General features: G+C 39.2%; 1 protein-coding gene across 1 annotated transcript; it reads left to right on the top strand.

Moving 5' to 3' along the window:
• Positions 1-843: 843 nt before the first annotated feature.
• On the top strand, positions 844-18,635 carry LOC135757614 (rho GTPase-activating protein SYDE1). The gene is made up of 8 exons (XM_065272230.1): positions 844-1,064; positions 8,710-9,438; positions 11,398-12,228; positions 12,313-12,542; positions 12,623-12,749; positions 12,982-13,145; positions 14,693-14,969; positions 15,330-18,635. Exons 1-8 carry the CDS (start codon positions 875-877, stop codon positions 15,794-15,796), a joined length of 3,015 nt encoding a protein of 1,004 aa, XP_065128302.1. The 5' UTR covers positions 844-874; the 3' UTR covers positions 15,797-18,635.

The following is an 18,635-nucleotide window of genomic DNA, read 5'->3' as shown; positions in this document are numbered from 1 at the left end:
TTTTATGTTGTCATAACGTTATTGGGAACTCTGGCAACTTTCAGTGCAGGAAAATATAGTAATATTTTTTTTAAACAATTTGCTCAAATTATTTTATTTTTATTTTAGTTTTTTAAATTAATTATTATATCCTTATTATTTATTGTTTACATAGATAATTCTGATAGTTGAATTGTTTACATGTTTTCAAATGTCATTAAAAATTGTGCTGACAAAATAAAAAATATATGAAATGTAAAAATAGTAAAATAGTAAAAGTAGTAAAAAAATAGTAAAAGTTTTTAAGTCTTCATTGTTTTACAGGTAGATGGCGCTGGTGTAACATAATAGGATTTAATAATATAATATCTCATTTTATGAACTAATATGTTTTCTTTCGTTTCTTGTTCTCTTTTAATTTTTATGTATTGTTTTAAAATGAATGATATATCGGTTAAACTCCTTGTCACCGGGGAACTGCATGGTCGTCACGTTATTTGCTTCTCTGCCTTTCGTTTGATCAGACAGAGCTGACATTGGTTCAGGGTTAATATTTATGTTATGTTAATATCTCTTTCGATGTAATCATTAATGTTAATGGAAATTTAATTTACATTTATGGTATTATTGCAAATGCATAATACAGAATAATTTAAAATTAACGATATAATTAATGTTTATTAGGCTATCAATTTTTATTAAGAAAGTATCGATAGTTATTATAACATTACATATAAATATTTTAACAGTTATTATCGTGACAAAATTACTGTATATTAATTACAATCTTACAGACAGTTTAAGCGTGTACACGTCTGTCAGTGCTCGTGTAACTACATTTCCCATGATTCCTGTGGACTGTAATGGCGTGTAAAAACACTCTGCTCTGGAATGTATGGAATTTGTTTCCTGTGTTTGGCATCATGAGCGTAGAGGCTCGAGGATCTGGACGCGTCGACGCGCTGCTCTGCTCTTGGTTTGTCGTCGCGTCGCGCGCGTGATGGCGGAGCCGCTGCTCAAACGAACTTTCTCCAAACTGCGAGGAAAAGAGCGATTCCGCCGCAAAACCGATCCAAAACTCACCGGTAAGTTGATATGAGTAAAGTCTTTATATGTCTGTGCTTTATCATTGAGCAGCAAAAGCGCTCATCTGTTATCTTAAAAGAGATGATGAAGATATGGGGTTAAAAGTGTATGTGCGTCTGTGGAAGTGGATCTGAACTTGGAAAACTGCGAGTTTTTATGAGTAAAAGACTTAAATGGGTTCTGTGGATTGAAAGATGTAAGCATCAGCAGTCTGGAGTTTGGACATCATCACTGTGTTGAGCAAAATCATCAAAATGAAAAAAAAAAAAAAGTAAATAAGTGTAACTGTGATTAAAAGCTCTGTATGTAGATCACAGCTCTGTTTACTTTCTCAAACTTCATGAGCTGGGATGATTTCTAACTCGGCTCATGTGTATTGGTTATTTGTTATATCTTTTTCTTTTACATTTGTCTACAAAATGAATGTATAAGACACTTCAGTATGAGCCTTTAGATCAAAAGAGTTTGATGATTATAAGAAACATCACTCCAGTCAAATGTGTCTAAATCTTTCACTAATATTGTGTATTTTTACATGTTTACATTTAATGTTACATCTTACACAGAAATTAATCTGTTATAAAGATCGTGAGATGTTTTAATGTAATAAGGAGATAAGTGTTCGTTTTATTTATTTATTTATTTAGTTAAGTGAGCGCAAATAAGTGTCTAGTTGTCCGCTTAGTTACGTAACCCGCCGCCGTGACGTCACTCCATCTGTGCAGCTCGTTGTGTGTCGTTCACTTGGAGTACTGTATTATTAAATACTTTGCTATATGAATATATGGTATTTGTATGACTGTCGTTTGGTAAAAACCCTGTTTGCTTTTATTAGAGCTCCATGGGAATTTTTGTGCCACAAACAAGCCTGTTTTTCTGTAAGAATAAATGATTATGATTGTTATGATCGTGACTTGAATACTGTCTTTATTTATACTCACATGATTTATAGATCAGATGAGAAAAACGTTTGCAGAAAGACTCTCTTTGTTTGTTAATTCTCATCCTTTTTTTCATCTACTGCTTTCCTCCTGTTTTTTATCATGGGATGGAAATTAAATGGTTAAATAGTGCTTTAGTTATATATGCCATAATTGTGAATGATTTTTTAATTCATATCAAAGCTGTCATTCAGGTTTAAACCTTGTGGAGCAAAGACTGAACCGTTTCTCTCTCTCCTCTCTATGTCTAAAATAGGGAAAGTAGTTTGCTGGCTGTGTGTGTGTGTGTGTGTGTGTGTGTGTGTGTGTGTGTGTGTGTGTGTGTGTGTGTGTGTGTGTGTGTGTGTGTGTGTGTGTGTAAGCAGTGCAGTGTGTTGTAATGCTGATGTACACTCATTACAGGACTATGTAAAGAATGACACAAGAATGATTTAATAAGAGACAGACAATGACAGACTGTATGTTAAACACTGAGCTCTGTTTAAAAACTTTGTGAGCTGCCTTGCTGTCTGTATGGACGACTATCTTCTAAGACAGCACCCTAACTAGGATGAAATCTTATTAGTGACTGATCTGCAGTGCTCTACAAAGGCATCGACTCAGTCTGGGCTCCCTACAGGAACAGCTCAAGAAAGTCAAGAGTTTTGACATGTTTTTAAAGTAATGGTATAAATCCTAATAAACATAAAAACAGGTAATCTATGATGAATTCATGTGAAAACACTTTTGCTTTGTCCATCATCTTGGTTGGATATTTACAAAATTCCCTCTGGGATTGTCTTCTCCAGAAGTTTTCTTTGAGGGTACCTTCAGTACCTTTTGGTCGAGTGTTTGTGTCATGAGAGCACCCATGCTGTTTTAAATGGTGTCTACAGTATGTAGGAAGCTCAATAGGTTTGGGAAAAAGCCAGTGAGAATGATGGAGCAAAACTGAAGCTGGAAGTATGTAAGAAGTCAGAGAGAGAAATGAGAATTGCGGATCAGGAATGTGAACCCTCGGCCTGGGAATACTGATGCCAGCTGCAACTTCACGGCTGTTGAGACTCATATCACTGCTTCCCAGAGGATCTCTTCAGCCTCAGAGCAAACTCATGTTGTGTGTGTGTGTGTGTGTGTGTGTGTGTGTGTTTGTGTGTGTTTGTATGCACAGGGTCAATAGAGTTCTTTATTACTGTGCATCTGTGGACCACATGAGAGTCCAAAACAGAAACCTCATTCTCTTCAACATCTCGATCTGTTTGAGTCGTCTCTGTGTAGATCAGCAGATCAAGAACATCTATGTATCCCACACCTTTTGTCTGTTTGTTTATTAAATACTTTGACTAATTTGCTTTTACTTGTGCAGTTTGTTGTTGTAGTTCAGAATGAATCTGCTGTAAATCAGTCCAATGTTTACATTGAAGAATCAATGAGGCTGTTGTTGGTTGAAGGGTTCATGGAGTCCGTTTTAATTTTATGTTTTTGTTTAGGATTCTGAAGCTCGGGATAAAATGTTTCCACAGATTTACGATTGTAAACAGACCGACACTGATGTTTTTATTTGTTAAATAAGTTTATAGTAGTGCTCTCTGTTTTGGTGGTTCTGAAGCATTTAACCCTTGTGCCTTGTTCCAATTCACTACCCTTTCGTGTTGTTAGCGGCCAAAAAAGGCCACTAAATTAAACGGCTGTAAAAATGTATCAGATTAATATTTTTTTCAAATTTTTTTGCATAAATCTTTTAATCAACCTCAGTACTGATCAAAACTACCAAATGTTTCCAAAAATTTCATGATTTTAACTCTTTAATTGCCAAGCTCATAAGTGATGCCACTGATTTGAGAAAAAAAAAAACACAAAATAACTGATTTTCAATATAAAAAGTGATTGTGGACTGAATTTTTTTTCACCCTTTTCACAGTCTTGGGCATGCCAAAAATTGGTAAAAACATTGGCTTTGATGCATTTTTAGTTTTTGTGCAGCATCAGATTAAATTTTTTTCTCCCTCATTTATTGTTTGTGGCCATTTTTCCCCATTGACTTCCATTATAACAACATTTTTTGATTGCAGAGCCATGACACCTTATTACTATGCATTTTTGATTCTTTGTGGTTTTAGTTTTTGCAAAGAGGTAAAATTTGTCATTTTTACTGTTGATCACCATGTGGCACAATTAACCCTTTAGTAGCCTGTGCAAAAAAAAGAGCTTGCATTCTGGATTGTACATTGAGTTATATGGACTATAACAGCATATTAGAGAGAGAGAGAGAGAGAGAGAGAGAGTGTGTGTGTGTGTGTGTGTGTGTGTGTGTGTGTGTGTGTGTGTGTGTGTGTGTGTGTGTGTGTGTGTGTGTGTGTGTGTGTGTGTGTGTGTGTGTGTGTGTGTGCGTGCGTGCGTGCGTGCTTGCATGTGTGTGCGTCTGTGTGGAAAAATCTGTAAAAAATCTTCTCTTCATCAGATTTATTAACAACATTTATAATGAACCAAAATGCAAAAACAACTTCAAATAAACTGAACAATGAAGCAAGAGTAGAGGATGGATGGAGAACTAAACAATCAAACTAATTTTTTGGTGTGTATATGTGTACGTGTGTGTGTTCAGTCTTTTTAGCAGGACTTGCAGCATATTACTTGGTGCTCTCTGCAAGTGTGTCTACCACAACGGATACAAATGCTGACTGTTCTTTTTTTGGTTCTGTACACCACTTGCATGTTCCCCTCTTCACTCCTGAGCTGCTGGTGCCTGCTGGTGTCTGTGGATTTGTGTCTAGAGGGACAGCTACAGGAGACTAAATCCCTCTCACCAGTGCAGCACTAACTGGTGCGCGAGGGAGGTGCTCTCTCCTCAATACTAACCCTACACACACACACACACACACACACACACACACACACACACACACACACACACACACACACACACACACACACACACACACTCGTACACACACACACTCGTACACACACAATGGTTTTATAGTCCATATAACTCAATGTACAGACCAGAATTTATGCTCTGTTTTTTTGCACAGGCTACTAAAGGGTTAATGGTGCCACATGGTGATCAACAGTAAAAATGACAAATTTTACCTCTTTGCAAAAGGAAAAGGCACAAAGAATCAAGAATGCATGGTAATAAGGTGTCATGGCTCAGCAATCAAAAAATGTTGTTATAATGGAAGTCAATGGGGAAAAAATGGCCACAAACAATAAATGAGGGAGAAAAAAATGTAATCTGATGCTGCACAAAAACTAAAAATGCATCAAAGCCAATGTTTTTACCAATCTTTGGCATGCCCAAGACTGTAAAAAAGGTAAAAGAAAATCCAGTCCACAGTCACGTTTTATATTGAAAATCTGTCATTTTGTGTGTTTTTTTTCCCCAAATCAGTGACACTACTTATAAACTTGGCAATGAAAGAGTTAAAATCATGGAATTTTTGCAAACATTTGGTAGTTTTGATCAGTACTGAGGTTGATTAACAGATTTATGCAAAAAAAATGTGAAAAAATTTCATCCGATAAATTTTTACAGCAGTTTAATTTAGTGGCCTTTTTTGGCCGCTAACAACACGTAAGGGTAGTAAATTTGCCCACGGTATATTGTTAAGTTTTTGAAAAATTTCAAAGCATTTTCTTAAAATATGTGTAAATATAAGATTTGTCACCAAAAATCATTCCATTTGCTGAAACACAGAGAAAGTTGTGGCCAAATTAAGACAAAAAAATTGCAAAAATGGCCAAAAATGGCCCCAACAACACATAAGGGTTAAAGTTAAGTCAGATGTAAAGTGTTGAGTAACCTGCAGTCAGATATCATCTGGTTTTAATTACTAATAATAATTACAGGTACCAAACATGACATTACTCTGCTGGTCTTTCTGATATTCTGGTTTGTAGATATGACTCTGTGCAGTGTCCAGCTTTGTTTTCTTACACTTTAAGTAGGAATATTTATATTCGCAATCATTTTTTAATGTCTTCCTCTTCCTGAGGTTCTTCCCGGAAGTGTCAGGAATCACCGGCCAGATTCAATCAAACAAACAACTTTTAGTCCTTCAATATAAAAACAGAAAGGTGTGGTGCTGCAGTGCTGTTATTACACCACGATAGATACTGAAAAATGATTTAAAATGTAGTAAAAGTTTAAAGAGAGCTGAGATTATTATGATGTATGATTGATTGGTTGCTAAACCATATTTATATTTATCTAAATATTTCATAAAGAGACATTTGTGTGAGGGAATGTTTTAAAAGTCAAAAATTTGTTCGAATAAATCTACTGTTGTCAACCGATGTGGTGATACAAATAAAGTGAATCCAGCGTCTGTCTGGAGCGGAAGTTTAATTCCTTATTAATCCTGCAGTAAACCCAGAGATTTACAGCCAGACAGCGCAGACGCTCTTCCAACTGCAGATCTTCTGCGCAGACAGAAAACATCGCATGCTAAAGACTCGCCAATCTGACAAAAACAAGACATTTCTAGAATCAGAGCTAAACAAACGCACATCTGTTCATTTAACTACAATACAGAACTAAAGATTTATTTACAAATAAAGCTGCATCATTATATGTTTACTAATATTCAACACAGTTGGATGTTCAAACTATGTGCTGTATATTCAAGTAAGTGTTTTAATTTATGATAGAAAATAACTTTGAAAGGGTGGTCAGTCAAACTATTATTATTGAAGTGTAGTGAATGAGTTTGTTTTAACTTTGACCAGATTCATGTTTTTTCAGCAGATGGTTTTGTTTAGTGTGATCATGAGTTATAGTTTAGTTTAGTTTGATGTTTATGAGTGAATTTCCTCTCATGTGAGGATGTGAGCGATCTGTGATGTTCAACAGTTAGAGATCTCACAGGAAAGATCTTCATCAGGAGAGAGAGAGAGAGAGAGAAAGAGAGAGAGATGATTTCCCTCTGTATTCAGTCTCTCTCTCTCTCTCTTTGTGTGTGTGAAGTGGTGTGTATTGGTGCTGATTGTTTATTTTGGCTGTATTACTGCAGCTCTGTTAGATAACTCAATGCAGTTTTTTGACATGAATGTTCAATCCTCCTCATTTTTTAGATGCTTTGAGTCTTTCATGATTATTAATAGTTTGGCTTGACTGTTTTAAAAGGCAGACGAAGGCTCGTACAGAAACAGGAAATCTCAAATTAACAAATGCATTCTGGGAAAACTCTTAACTGTTACACTGTGAAAACACTCAGAAAACTTTTCCACTCGTTTGTGCACACTCACACGGTCAGCCATGCCGAAAACACACACACACAAAGACAAATAAACACACACACACACACACACAGTCAGGCATGCAAATTTTAAGATTTCAGTTTTAAGAAATGTTTACGTTCATGTAATGCAATGATGAACTCAGTTTACCGTCAGTATTTGTGTGTTATGTATGAACACAATGTTATTGAGTCTCTGTTTTCCTTCATAAAGTTAAATGAGAAACTGAATCTGGATTTATGAGTCGCAGCTCCAGAACATGAAGCTATTTTTAGTCCTGTTGGGTTTATAGTTTCTCTGCTGATAAACTAAACAGTGCAAGAGCTATTTATCAATGTGATTTCAAAACACGCACACACACGCACACACACACACACACACACACACACACACACACACACACACACACACACACACACACACACACACACACACAGAGAAAGAGAGAGAGAGAGAGACTGGTGTTGTGTCAGAGGTGAAGGCTGAGTGAGTCCAGTGTGTTTGTGTGTGTGTGTGTGTGTATGTGTGCGCGCGTGTGTGTGTGTGTGTATTTTTGGGTTCTGTAATGAATAGTGAATGGGTTAAGTGTGTGTGTGTGTGTGTGTGTGTGTGTGTGTGTCCAGCTGTGACGGAGAGCCCTGAACACAGTGTAGTCATTGATATCCTCTAAAGCAGCTGTGTGTTTCTCTTGATTTTCATCATCAGCTTCTCGTGTCTGATTTTCTTTCTCCTTATTTTTCATCTTTAACTTTAAATTGAATAATATTGATATCATCTCAGTCTGTGTGTTACATATAATCAACTGTATCTGTAACATCATCTCTCTCTCTCTGCTTAAGTCAAACAGGAAGTTGTCTGTTGGTCCACTTATCATACTGTAACACTTCCTGAAGTGAAACAGACCCTCTGTGTTGTGTTCATCTTGCTAGTTAAAGTTAGTTAAGCTGTCCACATGTTAATGGTACAGTACAGTATAAGATCACCTCTGGTTACGGCACACACACATTAAAAGCGCTCTGAGGTTTGTAACAGTAATGTGTTAGTGGTTGTGGTTGTGTATTATTGGTTTGGTTTTATAAAAGAACGAAACATCATGAGCCGTACAGAGATAAGACTGACCGATGTTTTTATTTCATCTGAGACTGGAGAAGATATTTGTCTAACTGTGTGTCACGAGCCACGTTCATCATTTAAAGAGAAGAGGAGGGAGTTTCGAGAAACTTCCAGATGTTTTAGATGAGAGGAAGATTGTAAATATCTTCAGTCATGACTGTTTTTGGTCTTTCCAGAATCCTTCACTGCTCTCTGTCTGTATACGTCACTGGAAACTCATATCAGAAATGTTGATTTAGGGAGGAATTCTCTCAAATCAAACTCTGTAAAGATTAATTCACAATTTTTCCTTCACGCTTTTTGCTGCTACTGGGTGTTAAAGTTTTTAATGATCCACTCCAGCACTAACTGCTGTTTCCTTTCTTCTTAGACGTGACAGGGAAGGTGGATCTCACCCAAAGTTCTTCATCATCAACATCCACAGCAGCTCCAACAGAGACCGAGCTGACAGACGAGTGCACCAGACGCTCACAGATCACAGTCTCCAAAAAACAAAACTGGGCCAAACAATCTTCTACGTGCAGGGAGCCGGCTGGGTCCGGTCTAACCTATGGGCCGCAGGACAGGGATTTGTGCTCAAGAAACATCCAGGTTTCCAAACAGGCCTGGAGCCAAAGGACTTTGATTGAAGACGGCTCGAAGAGAAAGCAGAACGATCTTGAATTGGAGTTTGGATCTTCCAAGACACCGTACGAGTCGGTTGATACGGGTTTACCGGAGTTGACCTCTCTCTCTACAGCTTACGCAGATGCGTGCGTCTCACCCAGCGCAGCTAAGATCTCCGGTCAGGGTGCTTACCTTCAGCATCTGGACAGCAGCAGCAGAGCCTGGGTGTTGTCCACGGGAAAGACTCAGGCTTCGGACGAAACTTCAACCAGGATCACAGAGCGGCATCAGGGATCGCAAGGAGATGGTAACATTTGGTACAACCCCATTCCTGAAGAGGATGACGTGCGTGCCGGTAGAGCAGTAGATCTGGAAAAATATGGAGACCCGTGGAGAAAGAGAGAAACCGAGGGATCGATGAAGGAAAAACGATCGGCCGGTTTCGTTCGTCCTGGAGATGCTGAAACGGAGACCAGCAGGACGGACAGCTCGGGTATAATTACCAGTTTGACACAAACTATGATGCTAAGATAACATGTTTTGCATGAGGTAAAAGTAAGAAATGCTGCTTTATCTCTCGTATAGACGCAAAATTTCATGCTGCTTGTATTAAAAAAATTTAATACAAATGTTTATCTGTGGTGGGAAAGATCAGTATTGCCTAGACCACACATCATTATAAGCCTTAAATGTGTTGCTACATATGGTGCTTTTCCACTTCATAGTACGGCTCATTTTGGGGGTCTTCCACTGTGTACAGCAGGGGTTTTCAAACTGTGGTTCAGAACTGTGGGGTAAGGTGGGTTGCTCAGCTACAGTGATTTTGATACTGCAATTACACTTACATTTAATTTATAAAATAAAAATAAAATAAAACTACTCAATTATAAGATAAAAAATTGTTTTCTTCATATTTACAATTATGTTGGTGGGTTGCAGAATAGTTTATACTCATCTAAGAGAGGGTTGCAAAATTAAAAGTTCAGTACGTAGTACCTGGTACTTTGTTTAGTACCAACCCGGTTGAGGTTCCAAGTGTGCTGTATCAATAACTAAAATGTGCAAGTGTTAACTAAACGATTAGCTTATCCTCATGCGCCATCGAATTAACCAAGTGATATCACCATATGCCAAAGGTCCCAGACTCTTTCAGTAGATGAAACGATAACAATTTATAAGCAGTTCCTAAAGGTGCATTTTGTACATTTTAAGAGGATCTCTTGACAGAAATGCAATATAATCTACATAACTATATTATCAGTGATGTATAAGGACTAGGGGTGTCACGATTCTCCAAATCCTCAATACGATTACATTTTCGATTCTAAGGTTCTTTTTTTAAAAGAACAGGTTGCTATGCCATATTTAGACTAGACTTTTATGAAATATAATATCTGACCTTGAACCTGGCAGTAGAAAAATATGGTACACGCACATACCTGATAAAACGAACCCTAAAAACGTGCTTTTATTACCGTCAGGCGTGATTGTGAGACTGTACCCCAAAAAGTCTTGTTTAAATGCTGCTTTCATAACTCTTAAGACACTGAAATAAGAGGTCAGCTGAAGGCGGGAGGCGTTTGCTGTTTTTAGTTTCTGATGTAAAAGGCAGCTTGTGTGGTGTCTCCTGCATCTGCATGATATCTTTTAACTAGCTGTAGCTAGCGAAGTTAGAGGAGGTTGACTCGCAAAACTCAACATCTGTGTTTTTTCCCACTTGGCAAGCAGACTGGACATTGGGGCGTGGCAGCATCAACAATTCCATTTTTTTAATTTCGAGGTTGTGACTTAATTTCGATCGATTTCAATTTTAAATCGTGACACCCTTAACAAGGACCTTACATAATGAACTGTATTGTTTTTATTACCTCAGAATGAGCTGTTTTCATTTCCATACACCGCGGGTCTCCTTACATGGAAGTCGCTGTGATGTTTCTACAGTAGCCCAAAATGTCCAAACTGATCTATAGAGAGCGTTTCATTACTATGTTGCTGAAATTATATTACTGCATTGAAGCTGCACTGTTGAGCTCCAATAAAAGTCTACTATATGGAGAAAAATCCTGGGATGTTTTCCTCATAAAACTTAATTTCATCTTGACTAAAACAAACATCTTGGATGACCTGGAGGTGCGTAAATTATCAGGATTTTTTATAAAAGTGGAATAATCCTTCAACTGCCGTGGAAAAACAAGGCAAGCCAAAGTAAAGCGAGACGATCTGAGCGTGGGTGTACTACGCAGTGGAAAAGCATCAATAGAGCGCATTTAACATTTTGCCCTAAGAGCAACAACAAATACTGTGTACAAAGCAAGGATTTGTCTTCACATGTGGAGTCTATTTGACTTCAGACATGAGGTTTCCTATGAGGTTTAAGTGAGGAACAAATCCTGCTCATATTCCGATATATTTATAGTAATAATCTAACACATCTTGGTTTGTTTTGGTGCAGATCTGCTTGTGTTACAGTCCGAATGTGTTCGCTCCGATAGTCCTGGAGGGCCAAGTGGAAGTGGCAGCAGTGTGATTGACAAGATCAAGTCTCCAGGAACGGTGCGACGGCTCTCTATGAAGATGCGCAAACTGCCTGAACTAAGACGAAAACTTAGCCTGCGCTCGTCCCGTAATCAGCGGCACGGACAGGGGAACGCCGCCGGAGCGCCGGATGAGGCGTCGCCACCGAACGCACGTAAAGAATCGTCTAACGTCATCAGCAAGTACCATCTAGACTCCAGCGCTCCCGCCAGGCCGAGACGTCGATCCTCCAGAACGCGTTCTGCTAGTAAAGGAGGATATCTTAGTGACGGAGACTCGCCTGAACTACTGCCGAAACAGGGCTCGGGTCAGGCTTCCAAAGGGTCGCCTACGACATCCCCATCTCACTGTGGACTTCAGGAGTCACCCGCTGTCATAGATGCAGATTCGTTTCGATTATACTTACTGGCGGATCAACCGCGCTGCGCTCAGCGTCTGTCCGGTCTGCTTACGGTTCACCTGCTGGGCGTCGACGAGCTGCTGCGTTCCGCACGAAACGATGCCACTAAGGAAGTTTTCTGTGCCATTCAGGTGGACGGGGTGACCCGCGCTCGAACCTCCCTGCTGACCTGTCGAGGGCCGCGACTCCCGCTGAACCACACCTTTAACCTGGAGCTCGAGAGAGCACGACTGCTTAAACTGGTCATCTTGACACCAACCCTAACCGACGGATCCGCTGCATCCGGCGCTCCGCCTCGTAATCGGGTGTGTTGTATGGGTGAAGTGGCCATACCTTCATTATTCAAAGGTTAGAGAACTCTGACGAAATGATTAAACCTGATAGATCACCTGATAAAGTGTTGTGCTAACTATCTGTTTATCTCTCTCTCAGCTTCTCGCTCTCAGCAGCTGTGTGTGAGATTAGATCCTCGTGGTTTGCTGTATGTAAAGTTGACACTGCTGGAGCATTTCGTGACCCCGTTCCCCCGCCTCAGTGACCTTCCTCCCCCCACTGTGTTTGGGGTGGAGCTGCGCCATCTGGTGGAGAAGGAGGCGTCTGCAGTTAAAGTTCCTCTGATCATTCAGAAGTGTGTGTCTGAGATTGAACGCAGAGGTCTGAGGGTGAGAGACAGCTGTTAGACATTAAATATCTAAAACTAATAGATGTGTGGTTTTCAAAGATTGTTTGTGTGTTTGTAAAGGTTGTGGGATTGTATCGTCTCTGTGGTTCAGCAGCAGTGAAGAAGGAATTGCGTGATGCGTTCGAGAGGGACAGCGCAGCCGTCGTATTAAATGATGAACTTTATCCTGACGTCAACGTCATTACCGGTTAGTTGACACACAAAACTCATTAAACACACAACATATCTACACAACTACTACAGTAACTGTATTGTTGTTAATATTGAGTGTTATTTATTTTAATGTATTTTGATATTTATATGATCTAATCCCCCGTGGTTCTCCAGTAGTTTATTTGTCAGTGCAGTCACAGTAATGTCTGTAGATTCAGTCAGTTGTGATTCAGATGTTGTGTTGTGTTGTGTTTTGTTCTCTTCAGGTATTTTGAAGGATTATCTGCGTGAACTTCCATCAGCTCTCATCACCAGGACTCTTTATGAAGTTGTGCTGGATGCCATGATGATTCGACCGGCCTACAGGAGCGACACTCACAAATCACAAGAGACCACAACACTTCTACACTGTCTGCCTGAACCAGAGAGGGTAAAGACTGTCTGTCTGTCTGTCTGTCTCTGTCTATGTATGTTTGTCTGTCTGTCTGAATGTCTGTGTCTGTCTCACTGCCTGTCTGTGTGTGGGTGTCTGTATGTCTGTCTCTCTGTCTGTCTGAATGAATGTTTGTGTCTGTCTCTCTGTCTGTCATCTTTCTGCCTGTCTGTCTGTCGCTTTTCTGTCTCTGTCTGTCTGTCTGCCTGTTTGTCTCTCTCTCTCTCTCTCTCTCTCTCTCTCTCTCTCTCTCTCTCTCTGTCTGTCTGTCATCTTTCTTTCTGTCTGTCTGCCTGCCTAACCGAGTTTAGGAATGAAAGCTCTGATATATCTGTATGTTCAGATGGTGTTATGTGCAGAAGAATAAACTGGACAGTTGAATTATGGGTAAAACATTAAAGTAGAAGTTTAAATAATTCAGCAGTCTGTCCCTTACGGAAATTAACCATGGTTTTGCTAATAGTAATCAATACACAAAGAAAAAGTAGATTTTCATAAGGAGTTCTCTGTTTTTAAATGCACAGATGAATATGAGTCTGAATGTCAACATGTACAAAAGGATGAGGATGTGAAAGAACTAAAAATAATTGGGTGAGAGGAAGTGTGTGCATTTGTGTGTGTGAGTTTGTGTCCATGTGTGTTGTTGTATGTGTGGTGTTGTTTGTCTGATGTGAGGATCAGTATCAGGAGCCTGAGGGTTTCCAGTCGGTTCCAAAACAAACTAATAGAGAGTGAGAACCATCTGTTCTTCCTGCTCTCATGTATTTATACTCTTTCTTTTCTTTTTCTTCTTCATTTAGAAAAATGAGTCTCTCTTTAAACATCTGACTGTTTGCATCATACATCCTCCTGATGTTATTGAGAACCATTCATCAATGAATCTAAAAACTAACAAGAATGAACTGCTTTTAGTGACTCTCTTTTTTTTTTGGAGTGATTTCCTAGACAGGGTTTAGATTAAAGGCGGGGTGCATGATCTCTGAAAGTCAATCTTGACATTTGAAATCACCTAAACAAACACGACCCTACCCCAATAGAATCTGGACCTTCTTTTGATAGACCCGCCCCACACATACGCAACCCAGGCAACGATGTTGGTTAGTAGACACGCCCCTTACTGCTGATTGGCTACAAGTGTGTTTTAGTACTCGGCCCGACTCCCATTTCCAAAGTGTTTTTCAAAAATCATGCACCCCGCCTTTAAGCCAGGACTATACATTAGTTAGATTAGGAAATTTTAGTAATTATTACTAGTAAAACATTACTAGTGTGCAAAACAATGGCAGTGATATATTTAAAGATACACTATCTGCACACTGTTTTCAGTTAAGACCGATCAAACAAGCATTATAGTCATAAAGCCTTTAGTCACTGTCAGCAAAACAAAGCCAATGTGTTTAATAACTCTAACTTTCTCTATATCTTTACATTTATTTATTTGGCAGATCTTTTCATTCAAAGCAACTTGCACAGCTTTACAAACATCTTTGATCATTATATGCATTCCTGTGATTTATGTTTGTGGTTTTGTGTATCCTTTAAAGGCGACTCTGTCCTTCTTGTTGGATCATCTGAGTCTCGTGGCGTCCTACAGCGACTGTAACCGAATGACCTGTCAGAATCTGGCGGTTTGTTTCGGCCCCGTTCTTCTGACCCCCTCACAGGAGTCTTGGCAGGCCGGGCTAAAGGCACCCAGCCCGGGCTCAGCGATGGGGTCCGGTCGAGGAGGACGGAGTTTTGCGCACAGTGAAGAGATCGCCAGCGCCGTGGACTTCAAACGACACATAGAGGCACTGCATTACCTTCTGAAGCTCTGGCCCGGTGAGTGTGCTCGCTCTTAACCACACAAAAATACACACCGGTCTAATCTGTCATTCATTCTGTTTGATTGGCACCGCCCACATAATGACATCACGCATCACTGTCCAGCTTGCATCAAAGAGCATTGGGGCATGTTGACACGCGTCACGTGACTCCACCTTCAAGCTGTGAAGTTGCCAGAAGATGTGCGTGTAATCTTAATGACACGACACACGTGTGCAACACACAAGAGGAATTTCAGTAACATGTGACAGCTGTTGTGGTTTTGCACGGCACATCAACCAAAAGATGTTCAGCAAGTTTAGTGTAACGATGCATCTGTCACGTGTGTGAGATTGTTTTGTGTGCTTCTCTTCACAGTACCCAAAGGAAGAGTGACGGAGGATTTGGACCAATCACACTTCACCGCAGAGGTCTGCTTTCCTCTCGCATCCCAGAATTCCTCACTGCGACGGGCTCAGCGCGTGCCGCTTCGCGTGGAGCTTCCGTCAGCTCAGGATGTGGTGGTGGTCTCCCGCAGGGGGCGTGGTCGACTGGAGAGTCCGCCCTGTAACCGTTACGCTGGTGACTGGAGCGTATGTGGGCGGGACTTCCTGTCTAACGACGAAGCGGATTACGACGAGGTTGCGGGCAGCGGGAGTGATGATGACATCGAAGAGGTGAAGAAAACAGACGTGTGGGCGTCACCTGGCGGTTTGTACGTGGATGATTTCGCTCTCGATGACTTTGACGCCCCCTTCACGTGCCGACTGAGTCTGAAAGACTTTGATAATCTCATTTCAGATATGGAGAGAGAGTTGGCCAAACAGATCAACATCTGTCTTTAAAACAAAGCATGGCATGGGAATGAGTATTTGACAAATAATTATCCACGTCTTAAACCATCCATCACATCTCACTAGGGTTGCAAAGGGGCGGACAGTTTCCATGGGAACTTAATCTGGGGAATTTTGGAAATATTCCAAATTGGAAACTTAGTTGGAATTTATGGAAATTATTTGTAAATTTCTATAAACTATATCATATACAAACATAAATAAAAATTTAGTTTGGTCATAAGCAGACATGCATTGCAAGGTAATACAAATTTTGAAGAATTCTGATACTTATCAAGCCGTGGATTTATTTGATCAAAAATCCTTCAGAAATCATTTTAATATTAATGACTTCTGAAGTTTTTTTTTGTTTTAAACAAAATTATGCTGCAAAACCACATTTAAGCTCCCTTTTATAGACAACTGCAATTCTTTCCCATGTATTTCCATTAATTCCCATGGAAAGTTTCCAGCCTTGAAAATTCTCAGAATTTTGCGCTCGTAGTTTTAATACAGAGTGTTAAAAACCGTTTGACTTTTAAAAGGGTTTCTTGAGAACCCTGCGTGTTCTGTATCATCCGCTTGTTCTCCGTTGATCTGTTTATAAAAGCGTGACTGCGTCCTCATCCTCCAATGCCAAAAACTCAGCTGATGCATCACAGACGCTCGAATGTCTCATTTACGTTCATGCATTTGGCAGACGCTTTTATCCAGAGTGACTTTACAAGTTCTAAATGTTTTTAATCAGTATGTGTGTTCCCTGGGTTCAAACCCATGACCTTTTGCGCTGCTAACACCTCACAGCAGCTACTGTATTATTTTATAAAGCACAAGAGTTATCAGTATCTGATCTATATCCAGTCTTATATTCAGTGTTATGTTGAAGGGGAGATACAGGCGTGAAGATTATTATTATTATTATTATTATTGTTATAATGTGTTTGAATGAGGAGGGCCAATGTAAGACGTGTTTCTGAACTGAGGCAGAAGGATCTATGTTATGTTTTGTGTTAAGTTTATTGAAATCTCTGTGTACGACTTTTATTCTGAAAGGCTGCTGTCCGTCTCTGTGCCCAGTCGTCTGCGTCTGGGCCAAGATTTCATCAAAGTTTCCAGCAGGACATTTTGTTAAACACGATTCACTGCCAGAGTTTCTTAAGGGCGCTGACATCAACATTACAATAGTGAAGGACTCTGAAGAAAAACTTGCCTTTCTTGTGTTAGATTTGTGTTTTTAATGTTTAATGTGAGTTTCAGTTACATTCCCCTGAGATCATATATGAGATGTTAAAGAAACACTCGTGCTTTAATATCAGTCCTGCTCTAAAGTATTTCTGGCTTAATGGTTATTAACAAACTAACTAAACAAAAACCGCTGTTACAGTAAAGTATTGAGAATGGAGGACAGACGCTTCATGAAGTATAATTTCGTTAATGCAATTCATCCTTTATTTGAACAGTACAGATGTCTAAATGGTCAAAATAATACCACAACATGAAATATTGGATTTAAAGGAATAGTTTATTGAAAATGAAAATCCTGTCATCATTTACTCAAGTCTTTCTGAATCTGTATAAATGTTTTTGTTCAGCTGAATACAAATGAAGATATTTTGAAGAATGTTTGTAAGCAAACAGATCTGGGGCACCATTGACTTCCATAGTAGGAAAACAATGAAGGGAATGGTGCCTCTGATCTGTACTGTGGGCAGAACATTTCATTTTTTGACAGAAACTCAAAAACAAAAAGTTAAACATGTCACATATCTTTGGAAAGCTAAGATTCTTGTGATTTGAATGATGTAAACCCTTTTAAGATACAACACAGCAGGTACATAAGGGTGTCTTTTTTATGCTAATGGGTTTCAACATTTTTTCATTTGTGTCCAGCAGAAGAGAGAAACTCATAAAGGTTTAGAACAACATGAGGGTAAACTATCCCTTTAACTTAAATAAGTTAGCAGCCAGACCCTGTCTTTTAACATGCATCATGTTGCCCTCTATTGTAAGTGCATTACTGTGACTAGTTAAGTTTGTTAAATACAGGGTTTAAATGACACATGCTGTTGATCTTAAATCAGATGTGTGTGTTTCTCAGTTTTAAGGTGGACCTGCGGTTCAGACAAAGCAGTGTTATCGACTTTGTGATGAAATTAAGCTACCCATAGTTTAGTTCTGGTTGAGTTTAAGCTGTTATTTAAGCGCTTCTAAATACATCACATTAACCCTATACTGAAACTAGAGCATTCCTTTGAAACCATATCACTACATCATGTAGATGTTATAATCCAGACGTCTGTTTTCTCTGCAGAATTTCAGTGTTATTATTCACTCGAGTATATTTGCACACTTTATGATGTTGATTTGATTTGTTTGCTGTTTTACTAGAAGCAGATTAAATCCTGCAACACACACACGTGTACAGTGTAGGATGTATTCATTCATACTGTACGGTCTTTATGATTATACCAAAGATAATGTTCATGCTTTTATTGCACTTATAGCTTTTATACGTTGTGCCTTTGCTGCTTAACCTGTTCTGAGATCAGTCCATACAAGCAGCTCTTTCTTTTATATCTGAGCGCGGTACAAATAAATTCAACTGTGATTTGAATCTAAAAGCCATGAATGGAATACAAGGCCATAACTGAGCCCATGAGCTCCACATGCAAGCTGTTATACATTTTGTATTTTGATTTTGTTTAGTTGTATAAACGGTATTCTATTCTAATATGATTGCACCTGTAACATGAAGCACTTGTGTCTGTTCTCTTACACATCTCTGTCTGTGTGTAAGTAATGAACTCAGTACCATTCAGTGTTAATAAAGCTCAGTGTTATGTTTCTAAAA

Source organism: Paramisgurnus dabryanus, chromosome 1 (assembly GCF_030506205.2).
Source record: "Paramisgurnus dabryanus chromosome 1, PD_genome_1.1, whole genome shotgun sequence".
Lineage (NCBI taxonomy): Eukaryota > Metazoa > Chordata > Actinopteri > Cypriniformes > Cobitidae > Paramisgurnus > Paramisgurnus dabryanus.
The sequence above is the reverse complement of the archived record's forward strand: the minus strand, read 5'-3'. Positions and strand labels throughout refer to the sequence as shown.